This window comes from Chaetodon trifascialis, chromosome 2, assembly GCF_039877785.1.
Source record: "Chaetodon trifascialis isolate fChaTrf1 chromosome 2, fChaTrf1.hap1, whole genome shotgun sequence".
In the NCBI taxonomy this organism is placed as follows: Eukaryota; Metazoa; Chordata; class Actinopteri; order Chaetodontiformes; family Chaetodontidae; genus Chaetodon; species Chaetodon trifascialis.
The window spans coordinates 30,095,311-30,119,509 of NC_092057.1; the positions used below are offsets into that span (position 1 = coordinate 30,095,311).

A 24,199-nucleotide genomic window follows, 5' to 3' on the forward strand; every position below is an offset into this window, starting at 1 on the left:
TTTTTTCTGGATTATACTCAACTGTGCTGAACTGCATTCACTGAACTCCATCACTCTAAATGTTGCAGTGGGGCTGAACTTGTCATTTTCTATTAGAACAGGGCTTTGACTCTTGAGTGCATCTTCAGGCCACAGTCTCTGTCTCTCTCTCTGTGTGTCTGTATGAGACCTCAGTCATCCTCTCTCAGAATGATCCAGACACACACAAACATACATACAGCAGCTATGTTGTCTGTTAGACAATCAGGCTTGACAGAGCTGTCCAGATTGGTGCCTAATGATGATTAGAACTCAATGTGAAAGTATGAATGTGTGTTTGAGTATGAAAAAGTATAAAAAAACTGAGTGTGTGTTTTGTGCATGAACCACAGTAACATGCTGCAAGATCTAGGGCCAGGTAGGCAACTGCAGACCAGGCTACAGACATCGTGTCGTTCTGGCAGGTGAGTGCACAACACATTCTAAGAGAATTCTTCAAAATGAAGATCAAATCAAATCAAATCAAATCAAATTTTATTTATATAGCCCTTTACAATAACCAAAAAGGTACCCAAAGTGCTTTACAACAATGCCATAAAACCATACAGAAAAACGAAAACACAAAAACAATAAGACACAAGTGTTGACCAAGGAAAGTGCCACTGTGCTACAGGTTATTAAAAGCCTTCCAAAGGCATATAAAATAGAACAGCAAAAAAAAAAAAAAAAAGGCTGTCCTAGCCAGAATTAAAAGCCAATCAAAAAAAGTGAGTCTTCAGCTTCGATTTAAAAAGGCTGAGATCAGTAGTGGTGCGAATGTCGGGGGGCAGTTTATTCCACAGTCTCGGAGCAGCGACAGCAAAAGAACGATCACCCCACTGTTTGTATCTTGACCTCGGGACGTCTAACAGAAGCTGACCCGAAGAACGCAGGGCCCTGCCATGATCACGGATAGTTAAAATGTCAGACAAGTAGGAGGGAGCCAGGCCGTTGATGGCATTAAAAACAAACAACAACAGTTTAAAATCAATTCTAAAACGAACCGGGAGCCAGTGAAGTGATGACAGAACAGGGGTAATGTGTTCACGTCTAGACGTGCTTGTTAAAAATCGGGCAGCAGGGTTTTGTACTAGTTGGAGACGTGAAATTGAAGACTGGCTGAGGCCAACATAAAGGGCATTACAGTAATCCAGTCTTGAGCTAATGAAAGCATGGACTGCCTTCTCGAGATCCTGCTGACTGAGAAATGGCTTCACTTTGGCCAGGAGACGGAGCTGAAAAAAACTTGTTCTTACAACAGAACTGATCTGTTTGTCGAATGTTACCCCAAGGTTTTTCACAGATGCTTTAAAAAAGGGGGCCAAAGTACTACAGTTAGCTGTGAGAACATTCGAGGTAGGTGACATGCCAAACAAGACACATTCGGTCTTGCTGTCAGTTAGGTGCAGGAAGTTCCGTGCCAGCCACTGCTTTACATCAGTAACGCATTCCAACAGTTTAGTAAGTGCAGTATTTTTGTTTGGTTTCATGGGCAAATATATCTGCAGATCATCAGCGTAAAAGTGAAAAGACAGATTGTGTTTTTTTATAACTGATCCCAGCGGTAAGATATACAGTGAGAACAGAATAGGGCTAAGGATGGATCCCTGTGGCACACCAAATAGAAGTAGAAAGAAAGAGAGTGGAGACACGAATGACAGAGGAGATAGAGAGAACTCTTTCTCTCAAAAACTTAACAACAAAGAGGCTTATGTACAATAGTTTGCACAAATGCACATATTGGGAAAAAAACACAAAACATTCTCATTTGCAGAGTGTCAAATACTGAGGCTTTGTCACACCCCTTGGTGTGTTCAATCAGTACCAGTATAAAATGCCATGACAAAGTGGCAGTATTTGATGCTCTAAGAATGAAATCAGACTCATGCAAAATGTGGAAAATCTTTTCCCTATAATTCATGCCATCCTAATCCATAAGCAACAACAGTGGAGACTACATCAGACTTAGCTCCACTCAGTTCCTCTTATATATCTTGCTTCAGATCATCTGCAACTGCTTCAGTTAAGACATTTTGGATTCTGTTTGACTGATATTTGCCAGGAAATATGTTTGACACCAGCTGGGAGGCTAAATTAGCTTTCTTGCTTACTATCAGGTGCAATCATGTTCAATGAAATGAACTCTTGCTCTTCCCACAGAAAGATATAGTTCACCAAGGAAACACACAGTGTCACACAGTGTCTATGAGAGATTTTAGGATTTCTCTATTTTTCTTTACCTTCTCATTGTGGATGCTAATGTTAAGCCACCATTGACCATCCCAAGACAGGTCAATTCCATAGTGTCCATATGTTTTCAGAGTAATCTGGGTTTGAATGTGGACCACCGCCTTTCCGTGCAAACACACAGGGCAAGTTGTTTAAGTTGCAATATTCTGCATTAGTGCAGACCTTGTTGGTGGTTCTGCCAAACAACAAACATGAGAAACAACCATTGTACCACATCCACAAAGATAATCCTTCATTTGTTGAAAGTCCCCTAAAAATGAAAATCAAAATAACATATTAAGAACTCTCTTTCATGACAGAAATTCCTTCATACCTTAATAGCTTAAATGTAACTCTACCTTTGCCTTCATTTGATATGTGTCATATCAATATGCACATGATCTGCACCTCTATCTCACCTGGAAGCTCTTCCATGTGTCATATGTTAGTGGGAAAAATAGAATAGAATAGAATAGAATAGAATAGAATAGAATAGAATAGAATAGAATAGAATAGATCTTTATTGTCCACCAGGGGGGTGGAAATTTGTCTTCGACTCACCAGACACAGTAATAATAATAATAATAATAATAATAATAATAATAATAATAATAATAATAACAAAATAAAAATAAGAAAGAAAATACAATAAAATGTACATAGATAAAATTAGATACATTATAAACATTAAGTATTGAGAGAAGCTCATGGCATGACTAATAGCTAACGCTGTACTAACAGTTTATGATGTGATGGCCATGGTCATGGCCATGGTCAATGGCCACCTCCCACAGGCAAGGCTAGCAGACAACACAAGGCTGAATGGCTTGCACAGCCTCTACATGCCTAGATAATAGCACTGAGTCATTTTTAATAGGTTATGAAATGAAGTGAATGCTGTCACATGCAAACCCATTGTTAAATGACTGAAAATTGAATAAAAAACCTAACATTGACTTAATAATTTCAATTTGACTAACAGCCTCGGGCGGGCAGTGCATACGCTGCCAATGCTGACTGCTCTTCACTGGTGAAGCACAGCCAAAAAACACACAATGATCACAAATGTGCTCATTCCAGTGGTTTGGTAAAACTTTATCCTATGGAATACTGCTAGAGCAGGAGTGAGGAACGTCCAGTCTGCAGGATTTGAAGGAGTGTCTTGTTGCAGAGTTGCTAGCACCAGACAAAGTAAAATTGTTCTTCAGTGTCAGTTTGTCTTAGAGAATTCATGGAGATGAAGGGGCAACCTGCCATGGAACCCGATAGCAGGTCTGTGTGATTAGACCTTCATGGTGGACATTACCAAGTACGTCCCAGAGCTGAACTGCAACCTCCTGCCAGCTTATGTGAAATCATTTAAAACAAAATTAAGGCTGGTAAGTGTAGCTGAAAAGAGGTGAAGCTGTGCAGTTGCCTTCTTTGCAAGACCAAAAGCCTGCTATAACATGATCAACAAAAGTAACATATATTTGCACTTCAGTTTAATTTGCAACCAGCTGATGTGCCAGACCACCCATAACACAAAATCATCAAGCTGCAAAGTTACAAATCCTCCAACGAAGGTTGAATCAAGGGCAAAGCTGGGTTTGGTTGTAGAAACTTGAAAAAACTTTGCCTCTCATCCAAGTTCTGACTGACTGGTTGGGAGTCCTAGCTATTTCACCTCTGTGGGGTCATCATCATAGTTGTTGAAACCCCTTGGATGCAGGTGGCAGTGTGAACAACAGTTTTAAGGTTGTCATATGAAGTCAATTCAGAAAAGTTTGGAAGGGATGAAAGGACAGTATTGTAAGAGGGGGGTAAGTTGTGCACCTCCTTTTCTGTGAAGGTTTCTGTATTTTTTGCAGAAATACCTTCCTTCTCCTCCCTTTCCAAAATATGTACATTGTTGTCCCTTTTTTCAGTTGGAGGCAATCTACAGAGCCTTAACCTGAGGATTTGGCCCTCCTATACTGAATTATGGATTTGTTCAATAGTTATTTAATTTCCCCATTATACAAGTCTGTGTATTCCTCACTGCAGCGGACTGCGTATACAAGATGGCTTTTCTTTTGTTTGGGTGTGCGATTTTTCAGGTGGAACAGTTTTCAGTCGTAGTATGTTACTGGGTTTGAAAACCACATGGATATTGTGTTTGTTGAAAGTCTTTCTGAGTTTCTTATATACTCTGTGTGAGGGTTTCCTGTATACCCCAATGTGTAGATTCCTGTCCCCTTCAATGTGTACAACACAGTACAAAAAGGCCAAGCTGCCTCACACATTCCTGATTGCCTCTCCATAAGTCGTTTCAGCAAGCATGACAACAACCCCAGATAGGTAAATTACCTGGGACTCCCCACCGGCCAAGTATAACTGAGGAAGCCACTTGGATGAGTGGCTAAACATTTTCAAATTTCCACATTTCCACACAGCTCAGGAGGTAGAGCGGTCGTCTGCCATCTCCTGCCAATCAGGAGGTCGGTGGTTCGATCCCTGGCCTCGGCAGTCCACATGGGCATGATACTGAACCCCAAACCTGCCCCTGATGCTACTTCATCTGTGAATTCATATACACGTCGCTTTGGATAAGCGTCTGTAATTGTATAACCAAGTCCAGTTCAACCCTTAATTCAACCCTCCCTGCATATAAAACTAATATCAATCTGACCAGCAGCTTGCCCAAGAACAGTGTGTTAGATGAACAGACAGGACAAACAGACATTATCAGTTGGCTTCATGTAAAGCCACACACACATTTACATCATCAGCTACACCCAAGTAGTTTCAATGTGATACGACTCTCCACCAGCCAGTTAGAACTGAAGAAGCCCCTGTGGTAAAATGTTCTCAAATTTCCAAATGCCCTTGATTCAACTCTCCTTGCATATGAAGTCTAATATCAGTCTGGCCAGTAACCCTCGACCAACATGTTGGATGGACAGACAGGACAAACAATATCAAATTGATTGTCATCTGCATACAAACCACCAAGAATTTGTTGTGTAATTCTTGATCCAGGACACGCTCACATTAAGATATGACAAACCCAAAATCCAATCCAATCCAATCCATCTTTATTTATAAAGCACAGTTTAAATAAACTCAAGGTTTCCAAAGTGCTGTACATTAAAAAACAAACAAACAAACAAAAAACAATAAAATAAACAATAAAATAGACATTGAAACAGAAAACATAATAAATAAAGGGTAAAAACCTGTGCACATAAAATAAACAATCTAGGTGGTGTTAAAAGCCAAGGAAAAGAGATGCGTTTTAAGAAGAGATTTAAAAGTGGCCACGGAAGAGGACTGCCTGATGTGCAACGGCAGTTCATTCCAAAGCTTAGGGGCGGCAGTAGCAAACGCTCGGTCCCCTCTGAGCTTCCACCTTGTTTTGGGAACCCTCAGGAGCAGCTGGTCAGCTGACCTGAGGGATCAAGTAGGTGCGTAAGGGTGCAGAAGCTCAGAGAGGTACACTGGGGCAAGGCCATTTTGGGCTTTAAAAGCAAATAAAAGAATTTTAAAATGAATCTAAAATATACAATTATATAAATGTCATCATCATATAATGTAACCATCTAACGGTTTATATCAGTTTATATGTACTATACCAATTTGTCAGCATGTCAAAGGAACATTTTATCAAAAAAATGTGAGGCTGAAATTAATGACCAAAGAAGAATAAAAGATATGTTGTTAGTAAAAACATATTGTTTGGACATTTTTCACGTTTTTCAAAATAAAAAAAAAGGTGTATCATCATTCATCCACAGAACATGCTGTTGACATCATTCTTATTTTACTATTTTAAGTAAGTAAACATTATTTTTTGTTATATAAAAAAAAAACGAATTACAAAAAAATAGATATTTGTCTTAAACCTTCTTGCTCATTTTATGAATATTGTATTCCAATGTTTAAGTTTTATCTGGAACTATATAATATGCGCACTTTGAGATTGGCGAAGTGATAGTTAAAATGTGAGATGCCACTTTTGGGTTGTCAGTGTTCAATTGTCCTACGCTCGGGCGGACATTAAAGTGGATCGAGTTACTCCGAAAGAGTTGTCCCCGTGCTCTTGCTTCACCCACAGCCCTCCGATAGCTTAATTCAGTAACATGTAAGGCAGTAGACAAAAACATCCAAAAGCCTATCTTACATTAGGAGTCCTGGATTTGGGTCCAATGCTATCAGGGGATGCTATCTAACAGCCATTGCATTTGTAACTGCTATATTTTTGAAATACCAAAAGCATTACTCTGATATTTACTGTACATCTCCAAATAAACAATACAAGGGTGATGATCAACTCCCTCATCAGTGCTGCAGAAACATTCCAGTGATATTGAAAAATGGGATAGCAAATGCATGTCTGTCATGTCTGAAAATATTTACCTCTACCTAAACAAAGAAAACAGCCACATACATATATAGATGCCATATACAGCTGTTTGTGTTTAGCCTGCCCCAGTTTTTACCAGGCCACTGGGTCCTTCCTGAGTTTAAAGCCCAAATATAGAAATATGACAAGGATTATAACATGGCTGAAATTCAGGGCACACACTTTCACAACCACTTGCACACACACTGTCAGAAACATGTCTGGACAGTCACACATGCAGATATTTGCAGATATGAAAATATTTAGAAGCAAGGTACAAACGCTGCATAAAACATTCTCTCAGAAAAACCTTCACACATGCTCACAATACATTTATGTCACACTTCTCCTCTGTGTGCCTGTCCATCTGCCCAGAGTTTTCGCAGTAATGCCTGACTGTTATTCTTTATGTATAAAAGTGAGGGCCAAATGTACACTGACTCAGATGTGTGTACAGAGAACCAAAATTAGCCTTTAACACATTACCCATAAAAGTTTTATTGAATGCAGTCATTCAGCGGAAAATGTCAATATCCTACCGGTCATAGCAGAGCTAATTGTTCCTTCGTTACTGATTCGTATTATGACATACTGAAATTGTACAATGATATGAAAAGGAGAACTGACTATGTGGCTAAGCAGATGGATGCTGTGTGAGGGTGTTTCTGTTATGTGTGTGCGTTCATCACTGTGTCTATGAAAATGTGCATTAGTGTGACTGTTACATTCACAGAGCAGTGCTGTTGCCATGACAACGTTACAGGCAAAGTGGGTCAGCAGGCTCCTGCCACACCCTGGTTGGCATAGCAACAAGGCTGGTCAATTAAACCTGAGCAGCAGGATGACTCACACACACACACACACACACACACACACACACACACACACACACACACACACACACACACACACACACACACACAGAGTCATGTTTCCATCACTTCTGGGGACATTAAAAAGACTGAAATTCATTTCCTGGACACTTATCATAACCATAACCATAATCACTACTAGCCTAACCCTAACCGTAACCCAAGTCTTCACCCTAAAATTTAATGATATACATTGTGGGGACTTGCATTTTTATCCCCATAAAGAAGGTGAGTCCCCACAATGTGACTGTTTAAACACAACATAAGGAATACATGGCCACACACACACACACACACACACACACACACACACACACACACACACACACACACACACACACACACAAACCCCTTTCTGTGCAACAGGAAGGTGAAGGAAAGGAGCAGTGTGTTTGATTCTATTCATCTTTCTCTTGCTTTGTGTAGGATTGCCGCTCTATCTACATGTAGGCTGTAGTGAGTCATTGTGGCTGCATGTGTGCTTATTTTGAAGCCCGTATGTGTGGCTGATATGGAAAATGGAAAAAGTACAAAATGGAGCAATTTGAATTGAAAGCTGGTGACATTATTATTATTATTATTATTATTATTATTATTATTATTATTATTATTATTATTAGACAGCCAACTGCTAGGTGAGCAAGCAGTAGACACCACAACAGGCTGATAGGTGGAGACTCTTATCAATCGAGACCTAAAACATCATCTTTTTTAGCTGTAAAATCTTCTTTGGAACAAGGAATCTTAAAATAACTACCAAGACATGGAAAACTATTGGAGGCATTATTTAATATTATTGAATATTATACTTCAATGAATTAATTTTTAAAAATAGATTTCAGTACAGTCAAAATATTTTTGGGGTGGGGTTAGGTTAGGGTTAGGACAGACAGCTGTTGCAAGCTGCGGCCATTGGGGCGGTAACCCCCAAACCTGATGGTGGACACCACAGATGAGGAGAGCTGTCAGGCTGAAGAAGGAGGCCTACAGGGCATGGTTGACCAGCTGAGTGCTACTGGAGAGCCAAGCAGTGTGTGGCTGTGGCGGTCGCCAAGGCAAAAACTCTGGTGTGGGTGAGGCCATGGAAGAAGACCATCAATCAGCTCCAAAGGTTCTGGCAAATCGTCCAGCCCCTCAGTTGGGGGAAGCAGCAACTCACTAACACTGTTTACAATTCTCACATCAACTGGGGATACAGTCTGGCAGTCGAAGGAATACTTCGAGTATCTCCTTAATCCCACCAACACGTATTCCTCAGAGGAAGCAGAAGGGGGGGGGCATGGGGAAGGGTCATCCAATTTCTGGGGCAGAAGTCACCAAGGTAGTTAAAATATTCCGTGGCAGTGGAGGGCCGTGGGTGGATGAGATCTGCCCTGAGTATCTCAAGGCTCTGAATGTTGTAGGGCTCTACTAGCTGACATACTTCCGCAACATTGCGTAGTCATTGGGGGCAGTGCCACTGGAGGGGCAAACCGCGGTTGTGGTCCCCATCTTCAAGAAAGGGGAGAAGAGGATGTGTTCCATTTACAGAGGGATCACACTCCTCAGCCTCCCAGGCAAGGTCTACACTAGGGTATTGGAGAGGAGAGTCTGATCAATAGTTGAACCACCCGGCTATGTAACCTTGGACCAGCTCTATACACTTGCTAGGGTGCTGGAGGGAGTGTGGGAGTTTGTCAAACCAGTCCACTTGTGTTTTGTGGATTTGGAGAAGGCCTATGACTGTGTTCCCAAGGGCATCCTGTGGGGGACCCTCTGGGAGTATGGGGTGGCCATCCAGTCCCTGTACTGACAGAGTGTGAGTCTGGTCTGTGTAGCTGGTAGTAAGTCAGACCTGTTCCCAGTGAGGATTGGCCTCTGCCAAGGCTGCCCTTTGTCATCGGTTCTGTTCAGAACTTTTATGGACAGAATTTCTAGGTGCAGCTGAGTGGTGGAAAGTGTCAGGTTTGGTGACCTGAGGATCTCATCTCTGCTTTTTGTAGATGATGTGGTCCTCTTGGCATCATTGAACCACAACCTCTTACTAGGGCAGTTCGCAGCCAAGTGTGAAGCAGCTGGGACGAGAATCAGTGCCTCCAAGTCTGAGGCCATGGTCGTCAGCCGGAAAAAGGTGGACTGCCAGCTCCAGGTTGGGGAGGAGGTCCTCCTCCAATTGGAGGACTTTAAGCATCTCAGGGCGATAGGTGGATTGGGACAGCGGCTGCAGGCACTCAAACAGTCCGTTGTGATGAGGAGGGAACTAAGCCAGAAAGCAAAGCTCTCAATTTACTATTCAACCTATGTTCCAACCCTCACCTATGGTCATGAACTTTGGGTAATGACCAAAAGAACGAGATCATGAATACCGGCAGCCGAAATGAGTTTCCTCCACAGGGTGGCTGGGCTCAACCTTTGAGACAGGGTGAGAAGTTCTGGGAGAAGCTCAGAATAGATCCGCTGCTGAGAGGAACCAATTGGATGTCAGAATCAGAATCAGAAAAGCTTTATTGCAAGTACAATTTTACACATACAAGGAATTTGTTTTGGTGAAGTTGGTGCATGACAAATCTACTGAAAAAAATGCTATTAAAAAGTACACACAGCACAGTTTGTTTATTCAGAAACACACTCAGTTTTCTCAGAAAGAAATCCAAGCTGAGTGTAAATGTAAATCATAGAGTTATGGCAATGTCAATGTGACAAGTGGAGGCAGAGGTGGAGTGTGAAGAGTGTCGGGGGGGGGTTCTGGGCCTTGTTGATAAGGCTAACAGCAGATAGGAAAAAACTGTCCTTGTGGAGTGAGGTTTTGGTCCTGATGGACCGCAGCATCCTGCCAGAGGGGAGTGTCTCAAGAGTTTGTGTCCAGGGTGAGAGGTCCTGAAGAGACGGGAGATTGCAGTTAGTCACCTTCTCTGCAGACCAAATGACACACTACAGTCTGCCCTTGTCCTTGGGGGTGGCAGCAGCAGCAGCAACATACTAGATGGATGGATGGACTCAATGATGGCTGTGTAGAAGTGCACCATCATTGTCTTTGGCAGATTGAATTTCTTCAGTTGCTGTAGGAAGTACATCCTCTGTTGTGCTTTCTTGCTGAGGGAGTTGATGTTCGGCTCCCACTTGAAGTCCTGGGAGATGATAGATCCCAGGAAGCGGAAAGACTCCACAGTGTCAATAGTGGAGTCACAGAGGGTGATGGCTGATGAGGCTGAGTTCTTCCTGTAGTCTACAACCATCTCCACTGTCTCTAAAGCATTGAGCTCTAGGTTGTTCTGGCTGCACCAGGTCACCAGATGGCCAACCTCCCACCTGTAGGCAGACTCGTCTCCATCAGAGATGACTCCGATGAGGGTGGTGTCATCTGCAAACTTCAGGAGCTTGACGGACTGGTGACTGGAGGGGCAGCTGTTCGTACACAGGGAGAAGAGCAGAGGAGAAAGAACGCAGCCTTGGGGGGATCCGGTGCTAATGGTCTTTGAGTTGGAGATGTGTTTTCCCACCTTCACGCACTATTTCCTGTCAGACAGGAAGTTTGTAATCCACCTGTGGGTGGAGTCAGGCACGCTCAGCTCGGAGAGCTTCTCCTGAAGCAGACTTGGGATAATGGTGTTAAAAGCAGAACTGAAATCCACAAACAGGATTGTGGCATAGGTTCCTGCGGAGTCCAGGTGCTGGAGGATGAAGTGGAGGGCCAAGTTGACTGCATCATCTACAAACCTGTTGACTCTGTAGGCAAACTGCAGGGGGTCCAGGAGAGGGTTGGTGATGTCGTTGAGGTGTGAGCGCACTTCATGACCACAGAGGTCAGGGCGACGGTCTGAAGTCATTAAGTCCTGTGGTCCTTGGCTTCTTGGGGACAGGGTTGAAGACTTGAAGCAGGCTGGCACGCTGCACATGTCTCCAGTGTTCACAGACATTTTTAACACCTCACAGCTGATCATGCTTCAAGGCGGATGGGGAGACAGAATCCGGTCCAGCTGCTTTCCGGGGGTTCTGTCTCCTGAAGAGTTTGTTGATTTCACGGATGGAAAGAGTCGTTACTGAGATGGATGGGGAGGGGGACTTTAAGGTGGGCATTGGTGGAGGTGACTGGAGCTGGAGCTGCTGGGAGGTGTCGTGGGGGATGGTTGCTGGACTTTCCCTTTGTCTTTCAAAGTGGCAGTAGAACTCGTTCAGGTCGTTGGCTAGGCATTGGTCGTTGATGGAGTGGGGGGGCTTTAGGCTTGTAGTTGGTGATCTGCTTGAGCCCTTTCCAGACAGACGCAGAGTCATTAGCTGAGAACTGGTATTGGAGGTTCTCAGATTACAGTCATTTAGCCTCTTTCAACGCCTTGCTAAACTTGTACTTCGCCTCTTTGAATCTGTCTTTGTCCCCACTCCTGAAGGCCTCTTCCTTTGCCAACCTTAGCTGTCTGAGTTTGGCTATGAACCAGGGTTTGTCATTGTTGTAACTCACCCTGGTGCGTGATGGAACACAGCAGTCCTCAGTGGCCCAGTGCAGCATGGTGGATGGCGTGATAAGCATGCCTGACTGTGGCGTAACAGTGATCCAGAATATTCTCCTCTCTGGTCGGGCATTTAATAAACTGTCTGTATTTAGGGAGTTCGTGAGTGAGGTTACATTTGTTAAAGTCACCAGGGACAATAACTAAAGAGTCCGGGTTGGTCCGCTCCACACACAGTATCTGGTCGGCGAGCAAGTGCTGTGTGTCCTGCACGTTGGCCTGCGGTGGGATGTAAATGCCAACCAGAATGAATGAAGCAAAATCAAGGGATGAATAAAAAGTAGGGATGAGCGAGTACATCACTATCTGTATCTGTATCTGTATCTGTATCTGTATCTGTATCTGTATCTGTTCAGCCATCTAAATTATCTGTATCTGTATCTGTACTTGGAGTGGGTGTGGTTTAACTGGAAATGGGTGGGGCTTAAATCTGTACATTATTTGAAGTCCTAAATTGATATGGATTGACCAGAAGTTGCTATATTTATTGTTTAGTTGAAAACTATTTACATAACAGCCTCAACATTGAGATTCAAAATATGTGTGTAAGTGGTTTGTAAGACTGTTTCTTTTTTAATGATCTGTGTGAACTTGGTGATTCATGCAAACATCTAGTGACAAACAGGGAAATAATATGTCAGCCTTGTTCACTGTATTCTTCTCAAAAGCACCGCGTTCAGTACGAGCAAAGTTTTCCAACTTTATATCACCAGCCAAACTAAGAGCAAGCAGATGGTAAAAAAAAAAAAAAGGTCACTGGAGGCAGTGACCGACGCGACACGAGCCGTTTTCAGCTCTGCCTTGTCAAATGCACCACGTACTTTACGAAACAAGTTCACCAAGTAACTTTAAATATCATACAAACCAAAACAGAGGCGAGCTGAAGAAAACCTAAGGAGTACTAAAGAGGGCAACAGGAGCTGGAAGCTAGCCAAGCACTGGGAGATCAGTCATTGTCCGTGTGTGCGACAGTGGGGCACGTCTCTGGCTGCAGAGACATGTTTGTGTAGGGAGGGGCGGGCGCTGTGTTTGACTGGCCAATCACAGATCGTGAAGACAGTCAGTTACCCAATGAGGATTTTCCTTTAGCACAAGCATGGATATTGACCGTACCATGATCGTACTCGTCAAAAATGCTTTATCCATACCGGATACTCATCTGAAACGAATATTCAGCTCAACCCTAATAAAAAGGCTTACAGTTAATGATAAAAGATTCCAGGTCAGGAAAACAGTGCTGCTGGATCACTGTCACGTCGTTGCACCAACCACTGTTGATGTAGAAACAGATTCCTCCACCTTTAGTTTTGCTGGAAAGCTCTGTGTCTGCACAGTAGAGTTGGAAGCCTGCCAGCTGCAGTGCAGAGTCCAGTATTAATCCACACAGCCACTTCTCCATGAAGCACAAAACAGCATATGAAGAAAAGTCCCTGTTTTTACCCAACAGCAGCTGCAATTCCTCCAGTTTGTTGGCCAGTGAACGCACGTTAGAGAGAAATATTCCCGGTAACGCTGTGCGTAGTCCGCGCTGGCGAAGACGCGTGAGCGCACTGGCCTGTTTTCCTCTCCTCTGGCATTTTGCTGCCTGAGCAAAGGTGAGCGCACCTTTGAGCAGGATGTCCAAAATTTCCAGTGTTGGGAGCAGAAAATTAGGAAATAAATCCTCTGGTGTTGATACCCTGATGTTCATGAGCTCTTCTCTGAAAGGGCTCCGGGTACTGTTGCAATAAACCGAATTAAAACACAAAACAAAACAAAACAACGTGCACCAACAGACCAAGGCAGCCGTCCGTGGTGCCATCTTGGATCTTAATGTCTCCCCAGTGGAGGTGTTCCGGGCATGTCCGTCAGGGAGGAGACCTGGGGGCTGACCCAGGACACGCTGGAAGGATTATGTCTCTCAGCTGGCCTGGGAACGCCTCTGGATTCCTCAGCAGGAGCTGGTGGAAGTGGCTTGGGAAAGAGCTGTCTGGGCTTCCAGCTGAGGCTGTTGCCCCCGCGACCCAGACCCGGATAAGCTGGAGAAGACGATGATGGCGACACCTATTTGCAAAATGTTTTGGTGTGTGGTGTAAATTTTGACAAGATGCAGTCATGTTACCTGCCCTCCTAACATTACAGTTACTGTGTTTTAAAGGGGGTATGCATCGTCATTAATGTGATATATTGATTTTTACAATATTTCTGGATTGAAAACCTTTGCCCTGACTTGTGACCTTTTCCCTCACTATTCTAAAAGCGGAGAGATTACCCTTTAACTGGTAGCATCTACAGCTAATCACAGTTACAAAAGCAGCCACACAAGTGAGTCATTTGAAATGCCTAAATTGTTGGTGCATTGTTCACAGCCACTGCACAATTATATAAAATGTCAAGAGAAGAATTCTAATTAATCAGGTCAACACAGGAGGTTGAAATAGAAAAAGACAAACTGTGATCACAAGTAAATCTTCACCAGCACTGAACAATTGCCATCCTTCCATTCATTTTCTATGCATTTGGTTGGGGGGGGTCCTATCCCAGCTGTCAAACGGGCAAGAGGTGGTGTACGCCCTGAACAGGTCGCCAGTCGATTGCAGGGCAACATATAGAGACAGACAACCATTCACGCTCACACTCACACCTAAGGACACCAATTACCTTAATGAGCATGTTCGTTTGATCTGTGGGAGGAAGCCGGAGTGCCCGGAGTGAAACCACGCATGGACAGGAAGAACATGCAAACTCCACACAGAAAGGCCCTGTCCGACCTTCACCTGCTGCTCCACCGTGCCACCCACTGAGCAATTGCAAATAGAAATTGGATCCATCTAGATTTATTTTCAAGTACCCACAGTTTGATATTATTTATGTTTAGTTTTTTTAATGATGTAAAGTGAGGATATAGATGCCAAACCTTGGATATGCTCCATCGAAACTGCTAACATATCTGTAACTGGGAATATTTGTTCTTATCTCTTAAATTGCATCATGTAAGTGATGAAACCTGTGTAATGCACTATTGCACTATTACAAACCTCTAACATATGTTTAAAACTTTTGCTGCTGCTTCTACATTTTACATTTCCTATTCTCTATTGTTTGTTTATTTTTAGTATTTATTTTCAGTTTATTGTTTACTGTAGTATTAGCATATGTCCGTCTTTATTCTTTGTGCCTGTGCATTTTACTTCTTGTCTTGTCTCACTGTGGGATAGTGGGAAACGTAGTTTTGATTCCTTTGTATGTCTGGTACATGTGAAGAAATTGACGATAAAGCCGACTTTGTCTGACTTTGACTAATTTGAAAACAACATTTGTCTCACAGATAGCACTTCAACTTCAACTTTATTTATATAGCACTTTAAAAACAACCAGAGTTGAAACAAAGTGCTGTACATTTATAGACAAAACATTATGTTACATTATTAGCGTAACTTTACAAGTTACACTTACGTCCACCAGTATTTAGCCATGCAGGCAGTTTTGTTTTCATATGACCAGTCTTTGATCCTCTGTCTCCATCCCAATACAATGGAAATTAAGGGAATTTTGTTTGTGGTGCTCACAGCACTGAAAACATCAGTAGCAACATCACTTTCTACAAATAGTGTCTTTGTTATTTTGATTTAGTCCATCACACACGCTGTTGACCGTTACCAAATTGGATCGTTTCCCCCATGAATGGAAAGTACTGTTCTAACCAGCTTTCCTGTCTCAGCTCTCTGATAAGTGACAGAGTAGTTTAATTTAAGATCTCAAGGACTTGTGGGAAGGCTGTCTTCGCCCTTGTACATGAGCTAGACTAGCAACTTCCTCCGCTTGTTCTTTCAGCTAAACTAAGCTTAGCTGTTTGTCTGTGCTGGACAGATGAAACCGTTACTATTTGGTCCAGCTGATTTGGGGTAAGATGGAAATAAATGCACTTGTCAAAATGCTGTGTTCTTGGAAAGTAAGCGACTTCTTTCAACTGTACCTACCCTATTATGTTGCTTATATTGCTATCACCATTACCATTATGTGCATACTTGCTTTTCACCAGTAGCTTTCTGAATCATCTGAAAAGTACATTTGAACATTCTGCGACTGCTGTAATATTGATACTAAATATGTTAAAGATACTGTTTTTTTGTTTGTGTGTTTTGTATAGGTTGTAAGGAGTGCTGTGAGCGATGTGTGGGCAGTCTCCCCTGGGCCTCTCTCATCGCCACTATTCTTCTCTACATGGGTGTGGCCTTGTTCTGTGGGTGTGGCCATGAGGCTTTGAGTGGCACCATCACCATCCTCCAGAACTACTTTGAAGTAATCAGAGCACCAGGAGAAACACTGGATGTGTTCACCATGTGAGCAATTTGTTTTTACCTTAACTTCTCAGGAATATTAAAGGACTATACCTGAAGACTTTCATAGTTTCACACAGTAGCTATAAATTGCAACATAAATCACATTACACTCAAGTTTTTCTGTTGATTTCCTATCTTCCAAGCAGTAGTGTATGATTGTTTCAGTGCTGCGACAGTAATCAACACACAGATTTTGCTGATTTTGTCAGAAAGTATGCATGTACATAATATTACATCTTGATGCATTATTGAGCAAGCTGAATTTGACACTTACTCATACTGTTTCTATAGCTATACTGGTCCAGTGAAGCAATGGCCATGCATTATGCCAATGTCTTGAGAAGAAAATAGAGGACAGAAAACATTCAAATATACATCATAAGTCCCTATAAAGTCTCTTAAGCTAGTGTCCATTGATACATAGGCCCAACTATGTTAGCCCAAAATAAATTAAATAAAAACTAATGAAACATATCTCATTGTCCATATAAAAGTACATCAACATTATACACAAATACAAAGCTAATGAATGACAATTATGATATGCGCCTCCACGTGCAGAATAGTGATATTTTGGTGTAATATGTCTTTCCTCTTATGTCCTCCATCTTATCTATATTCCATTTTTAGCCAATTTTTGAATGGCTATAATCATATAATCATAAATTTAAGACAGAAACATAAAGTAAACATTTCAATGTTTCTGAGACAGCTGCAGTTTCAAATATTTGAGTGAACAAAGCTTTTTGACAGACCCAAAATACCGTAGACCTATTTACAAAATTTTTGTTGTTTGTTTTTAATGGATCTCCACAGCTAAAGGCATAACAACAAAGCATACTGATGTTTCTGCCTTGGATCACACATGGAAATAAACCCAATAGGAATCAGACAAATGTGAAAGTGAGTGATCTGACCATACACATTTTCCACTCATTGTAAGGGGAAAAGTGCTGGTAATCTCACCCACTGCCTCAGCCTCCTCCATCCCAGATCCAGGCTCACCCTCCATCCTTGTTTATTATCTCTGACTGGTTTATGGCAATTACACAATCTAATTTAGCTGAAGATTCATGTTTAGTCTAAAAATAACACTTCAAGATGCAGTCTAGCATAAAAATAACCAAATCCTCATTAATCACTGACACTGTAGGTGTGTATATGTTTTCTCCACAGTATTGACATCTTGAAGTACATCATCTATGGCCTTGCAGCTGGATTCTTTGTGTTTGGCGTACTTTTGCTTGTGGAGGGCTTTTTCACCACCGGAGCTATTAGGGATCTCTACGGAGAGTTCAAGATCACTGCCTGTGGACGCTGCCTGACTGCATTTGTAAGAAATCTTTATGACCAATAGATTTAATGATATACTGACATTTTGATGAAATATAACCTGGAGAAGTTACACCCTTAGAATGCATTGTCATTCATAAAAACATACTCTCTCTATTATATAAACTGTATATATAATGTACTGTATATTATGTAGTGATGAAGTTGGACAGCACTGACACTGCCCTCTGAAGCACAGCAAACATGGAGTGTTTCTGTGAAGTACTATTTTAGAACAAGCCCAAAGCTGTCTTAACTTAGTATACCCAGACAGATCTCTGAGCAATTATTTCCTGAAATAATGCAAGTTTTGTCTGTTTCTCACTGCAAACCCAGTCTGCATGTGGCATCTGTCTGTTAGTCATGTCTGATTCATGTGAAGATTCCCTCAGTGCAGTGGAGAAAGACTGCTTTCTCGTGTGGACTTGTGAAGACAGCAACCACACACACACAGTCACACATGTTGACATCAGTCACTTTTGAGGATATTACATTGACTTACATTCATTTCCTAGAGACTTACCCTAACCCTATCCATAACCAAAACTTCCCCAACCTACCTAACCCAGTTAACTGGTCTTAAGTCTGCACACGCACGCACGCACGCACGCACGCACGCACGCACGCACGCACGCACGCACGCACAACAGGTCTTTGGCCTGTGAGAGGAAGCCTAAAGGCAAAACAGAGACAAGCAAAGAGCCAGTAGTCAGTGGTATAAAAGGTGTTTTTATTCGTCAGAGTGAAATGGAGAAAATTGACATAATTACCTTCACATCTGTGCAATGAATAACATACAATATGAATTTAATTTCTAAGTTCCAAGTGTTAATGACATGATGGGAAATAAAGGTTGCAAAGAAATGCACTTTTTGGTGGTTTAAGACATCATTGATGAAAAACATCATCTCTGCCATTCATTGTGACTTGTCTCTGTGTTTGCAGCTGATGTTCCTGGCCTACTTGTTCTTCCTGGTGTGGCTCGGAGTGACAGCATTCACCAGCCTGCCGGTCTTTATGTACTTCAACGTTTATTCCATGTGTCAGAACATCAGCTTGGTGGAGGGAGCCAACCTCTGCCTGGACCTGCGTCAGTTTGGTATGTACCATCATAATGTGTGAGGTCTCTGAAATATAATAACATATATACTATATATATATACTATATATATATATATATATATATATATATATATATATATATATATATATATATATATATATATATATATATATATATATATATATATATATATATATATAATGTCATATTAACCTGTCAATCTATTATTAGAATTGAAGCTGTAAGTTTACCATCTTTGCATTATGTTGTGTAATGTTGTAAAGTTATGGCAGCCAGTACTAACCTGCAGTATGTGGTCATCCAATGGTAAGAAAGAAAGTAAAAAGAAAGTAAAAGAACCTCTCTGACAAGAATACATAAACTTTTCTGCTTATATGGCACAGGGTGTAAAAGGCTGCTTTGTGCAGTTAGGTTACATTTTTAAATTCCATTCATTCAATCAAAAGCAGATAAGAAGAAGACAGAGAAAAGCCTTCATGTCTCTTGGCTACTTGGGTTCAAGCCTAGTGAACTTGGTCCTACCTCTGAGCATCCCCATTTGTCCATTGTGTTTCTCTTGAAGAACTGTTGGTTTGACATTTTCTAATCAGAATATTCTACTGAAATTTTTCTTGCATCCCAGGACATACACTGTTTCACATAAATAACGAAACACAACATTTAAGCACACAACAGAACAAATGCTATTCCATATCTTTCCAATTATTGCCCATAGTGATGTATTGTATTGGATGATGTCATTCAGGTTCTGAAATCATGAATGAAATCATGTTGTTTTGTTTGGAAACAAAAGATGCAATTACCAAACTTCAGCAAATAGTCTAATTCTGGTTTTTGCAGCTTTTTTTTTTTCATCTTAAATTTTTAATTTCTCATTTGAGATAGACAGTAGAAAGGTAGACAAGCAGCAAGTAGAAGTGCACTGTAAAAAAGTCAAAATAAAAGCCAAGTTGATAGAATAGCCATTGCATTAATTTAGTTCATCCATCATCATTTGAACTATTTGCCTTGCATGAATTAATAGCCTACTTAATCACAGTATATGTGGAAAGAGACTGTGTGGTCCTTCCCAAATATTAACATGACATTCACAGAGTAACAGGCTACCAAATAACTTAATAATCTACAACATGATCAAGCTACTGTTCACTTTTTACAGCTACTGTTTGATGTGTTAATGATTTGTACAGTACTGAAAATTCTGGGAATGTTCTTCAAATGCCACTAGAAGCCAGATAGTTTCCATTATGCCCCATGCTTCCGTTATCTACACCGATCAGACATAACATTATGACAACCTGCCTAATATTATGTTAGTCCCCCTTTTGCTGCCAAAACAGCCCTGACCCATCGAGGCATGGAGCCCACTAGACCCCTGATGGTGTCCTGTGGTATCTGGCTCCAAAGTGTTAGCAGCCAATCCTTTAAGTCCTGTAAGTTGCGAGGTGGGGCCTCAATGGATCGGACTTGTTTGTCCAGCACATCCCACAAATGCTCAACTGGATTGAGATCTGGGGAATTTGGAGGCCAAGGCAACACCTCAAACTCGTTGTTGTGCTCCTCAAACCATTCCTGAACCATTTTTGTTTTGTAGCACAGCACATTATCCTGCTGAAAAAGGCCACAGCCATCAGGGAATACCATTTCCATGAAAGGGTGTACATGGTCTGCAACAATGCTTAGTTAGTAACATCAAAGTAACATCCACATGAATAGCAGGACCCAAGGTTTCCCAGCAGGATAATGCCCAAATCATCACACTGCCTCCGCTGGCTTGCCTTCTTTCCATAGTGCATCATGGTGCCATGTGTTCCCCAGGTAAGCGATGCACACGCACCTGGCTATCCACCTGATGTAAAAGAAAACGTGCTTCATCAGACCATGCCACCTTCTTCCATTGCTCTGTGCTCCCTTTTCCTGCGCAACTTATTCCAGCTTCCCTGGGCGGTCAGTGGGTACAGCCAAAGTGATTTTATATTATCCCTCAAAACTAGATCTTCATCATAGTTTGTGGCTTGTTGCCTTCAGGGGTGTCCACTGAACTAAATTTACTGAGCAGCTAAATATAATTGGGCTAAAAGATACCATTTTATTTCAAAAATCATATAAATCTTGATAAAGTAGACCATGTTTCAGTTGAAAATAGTCAGAATTGTTGTTTTGTTTTGCGACATATTCCCATGTGAGTAATGGCAGGATACTTTGTATCCTCAAATCATCTGTACTTCTTCTTTCTTTTTGTTGTTGTTTAGAATAGAATCTTTATTGTCCACCTGGGGTGGAAACTTGTCTTCGGCTCACCAAACACAGTAATAATAACTAGACAATTTCCCCCCAGCGGGAAATTTTTGAGAGTGATACAGTGCGCAAACGCCGGGGTGTGTGGCTAGTGCTAGCATATTTGCACAATAACCTGACATCAAGTCAAACCTGTTCATAGGACCTCTTGTTAGCATTAACCACAATGCTAACATTGGCTAATGCTAAGCTGACATTAGCATGTCAAGTAACACATTGAAAAGATCTCAAACACCATTAGAATGCATTTAAGAATCATTTTACCATAGGTTAGAATGTTAGCATTAGCATACTAATCATTAGCATATTAGCACAACAACCTGACATCACATGTCAAACCTGTGTGCGGCAACAAGTTCATAGGACCTCATGTTAGCATTAGCATGTTAGCATTGTGGCTAATGCTAACTGACCAACATCACTCATTACACTACTAACAATTCAAACTCGCCAGTAATAGTAAGTAAGACAAGTAGCTCGTTATCAAGCCACTGAAGAGCTTGATGACTAGCTGATCTTTTGAATCAGCTGCATAGCTGCAGCTGATACATATGTGTGTTTGTGTGTGTGTGGCAGAGGAGTGCGCAGAGAGGTACTGAGGCTCAGAGGTTGCCACGGCAAATTGAGCTGGTTGCCATCGACGATAGGGAGCCCCCAGGCAGAGAGACAGGGGCAGACAGAAACGCGGAGAGGAACAGCCATTTTCTGCCTCTGCACTGGTCTGACATTTGGGCTTATGCTGACAAAATGGTAGCTCCTATCAGAAAAAAACACAGACCGTCATCGCAGTAAGGACTTCCTGAACGATTCGGCTCCAGATCTCCACAATGTCTTGGCTTTTATACTGTTAGCAGGAAAAGGACAACTTGTTATCACACACACACCTGGTAATCATAAATCATTCCTTAAAGAACAATGACCATTGTTTCTTTAGGGTTTATACTATACCATAAACTCCTCAGGTACAGTGAATTGTACCTTAACCTTCCCCCTCTATCCAGTGTCCCTCACTGAATATCCTTTGATCCTCTTTCTCCCCTCGGTGACAAAGGGCCATAAAGAGTTTTACAATTCATAGACTGATTCCCAGGATTAGTAAGTCATCTAATTCCTACAGTCCCCCCTCTTCAACCAGAGCCAGCTGGAAGCCCTTTCCGCAGCTTCCATAATGTTCTTCATGGCTCTTCGTCTGTGCAGTCCGCAGATCCCTAAGAGACCCAGGACCCGATGTACAGACTGCCCTACAAAGCTCCTGCAATCCACTTCAATGGGCTCGCAGCGGGCCTTCCACCCATTCCTCCGACACTCTGCCACCAGGGTCAGCATACTTGGCCTTCTTCCGTTCCTGAGCTTCCTCCATCCGCTCTTCTCAGGGTACAGTTAGCTCCATCAGCACCACCTGCTTGCTTGCCCTGGACATCAAGACCAAGTCTGGCCGCAATGTTGTTGTTGCAATGATGTCCGGTAATCTCAACTGCCCAGGTTGACCAGTAGTTGCCAGCCCCTTGCTGATGCGAGCAGGCCTCCCTGGATCTTCTTTGGGGGCTGGGGCTTCTCGCCTGCTTGAATGAAGGTGATGGTATGCTTGGTGGGGTGAAGCCGCTTGCTGTTATTGATGCCAGTGCAGATGGTGTCTGTTACTCTCCGCAGCACTAGGTCATGGTGCCAGCGATACCTTCCATCCCCCAAGGCCTTTGAGCAGCAGCTGAGGATGTGCTCTAGAGATCCCCTTTTCTGGCCCTATTGGCAAGCTGGTGAATCCACCAGGCCCCAGGTGAACAGGTTGGCAGGGCTTGGACTGGACCTGGACTAAAAACTTGATGTGGTGTTGCTCCATCTTCCAAAGATCAGCCCAGGTGATTTTACGGCCTGCTGAATGCTCCCACTTTGTCCAGGCCCCCTGCCTGGACATGGCCACCATCCTGCTGAAGCAAGCTTCCTTCACCTCGGCACGTACTTCTTCCTGGATCAGGTTTTGGGTTGCTACCCAGCCCGGCCCGTCCAGTCCCCACTGTGCCCACCAAGACGCTGTGTCGCAACCTTGAGTTTGAGTTTATTTATTTAAAACAGGGACAATACATATTAATGAACATATATATGTAAATATGCAAGATTATAGCCAATGGCTAATTTCCATCTTTAGTCCCTTCGGCAGGTTGATGTCATCAACATAAGATAATAAAATCAATAAAACAATAGCAACAACAAGTAGAACAGTTGGCCTTCATGGCCAGAATGAGCAGGGATAGTAATACAGAGAGAGAAAACGTGTTCTTGAAAACACAATAGGACAGAAAATAAAAAAGAAAAGCAAGAACAATGAAAAGTATAGTGGATCATGAAACATACAGGCCTTGCCTCTGCCCTTTCCACTGCATCCTGGGCGCGCCACTTCTGTCCCGTTCTGACCTCTACTCCTGCTGAGGAGACCATGGTGTCGGTGGAATCTCTGTAGAGCAGGACTTCTCTGGTTTGGGTGACCTTGAACTCCTCTGTCAGACATTCCGAACGGCAGCTGTAGCTTGGTGTTGTGTCCGAAGAGTGCAATGCTGCTTAAGCTCCGTGGCAGGCCCAGCCACCTGCGAAGGAGCTGGCTGATCTTCCTCTCAAAGCCCTCCACAATGGTGAGTGGGAATTCATAGACATAGCAGCGACCAGAGGACACGAGGCAGGATACCATGCTGGTAAATCCAGTCCTTGAACTTCCCAGGAAGCCCAGACCTGTCCATCGCTGAGAGCCACCTGTCGAGGTCATCGTTGGTGCCTTGCCGTGCGCCGGTGTCCTTCAGGTTGCCAGTGAAGAGCTTGCCCAGACTCTTCACTGGCTTTTCTGACACTGATGGGATCTGAGTGTCTCCGAGGGTGAAGCGGAACCGGTCAGTCACTTGGGACCTGGGACTTGGCAGGCTTGAAGCTCATTCTTGCCCATGCAATGAGCCGTTCAAGACCTTGGAGAAGCCATCTGCATCCAGGCACTGATGTTGTGGTTACCGTGAGATCATCCATAAATGCTCTAATTGGGGGTTGACGGGTGCCAGATCTCGACAATGGACCTCTGCACTCAACTTCCGCCGCCAGTGATGATGCCCTTCTCTAGACGATGCCATCCTGATGTTGAGGTCCTGGAGGACACCCTCAGACTAAAGTTGTTATAGTTGTCGAGGATGAGGTTCCGTATCTTCTCTGCGACGTGGCAT

At 42.7% G+C, this 24,199-nt stretch overlaps 1 protein-coding gene across 1 annotated transcript in view; it reads left to right on the top strand.

Annotated features, from left to right (window-relative positions):
* gpm6ab (glycoprotein M6Ab) overlaps nt 1–24,199 on the top strand; it is a 71,076-nt gene that overhangs the window by 14,856 nt on the left and 32,021 nt on the right. The window contains exons 2-4 of the mRNA XM_070979273.1: nt 16,096–16,288; nt 17,465–17,621; nt 18,566–18,719. Coding sequence (XP_070835374.1) covers nt 16,096–16,288; nt 17,465–17,621; nt 18,566–18,719 — 504 coding nt within the window. The remainder of the gene's footprint in view (nt 1–16,095; nt 16,289–17,464; nt 17,622–18,565; nt 18,720–24,199) is intronic.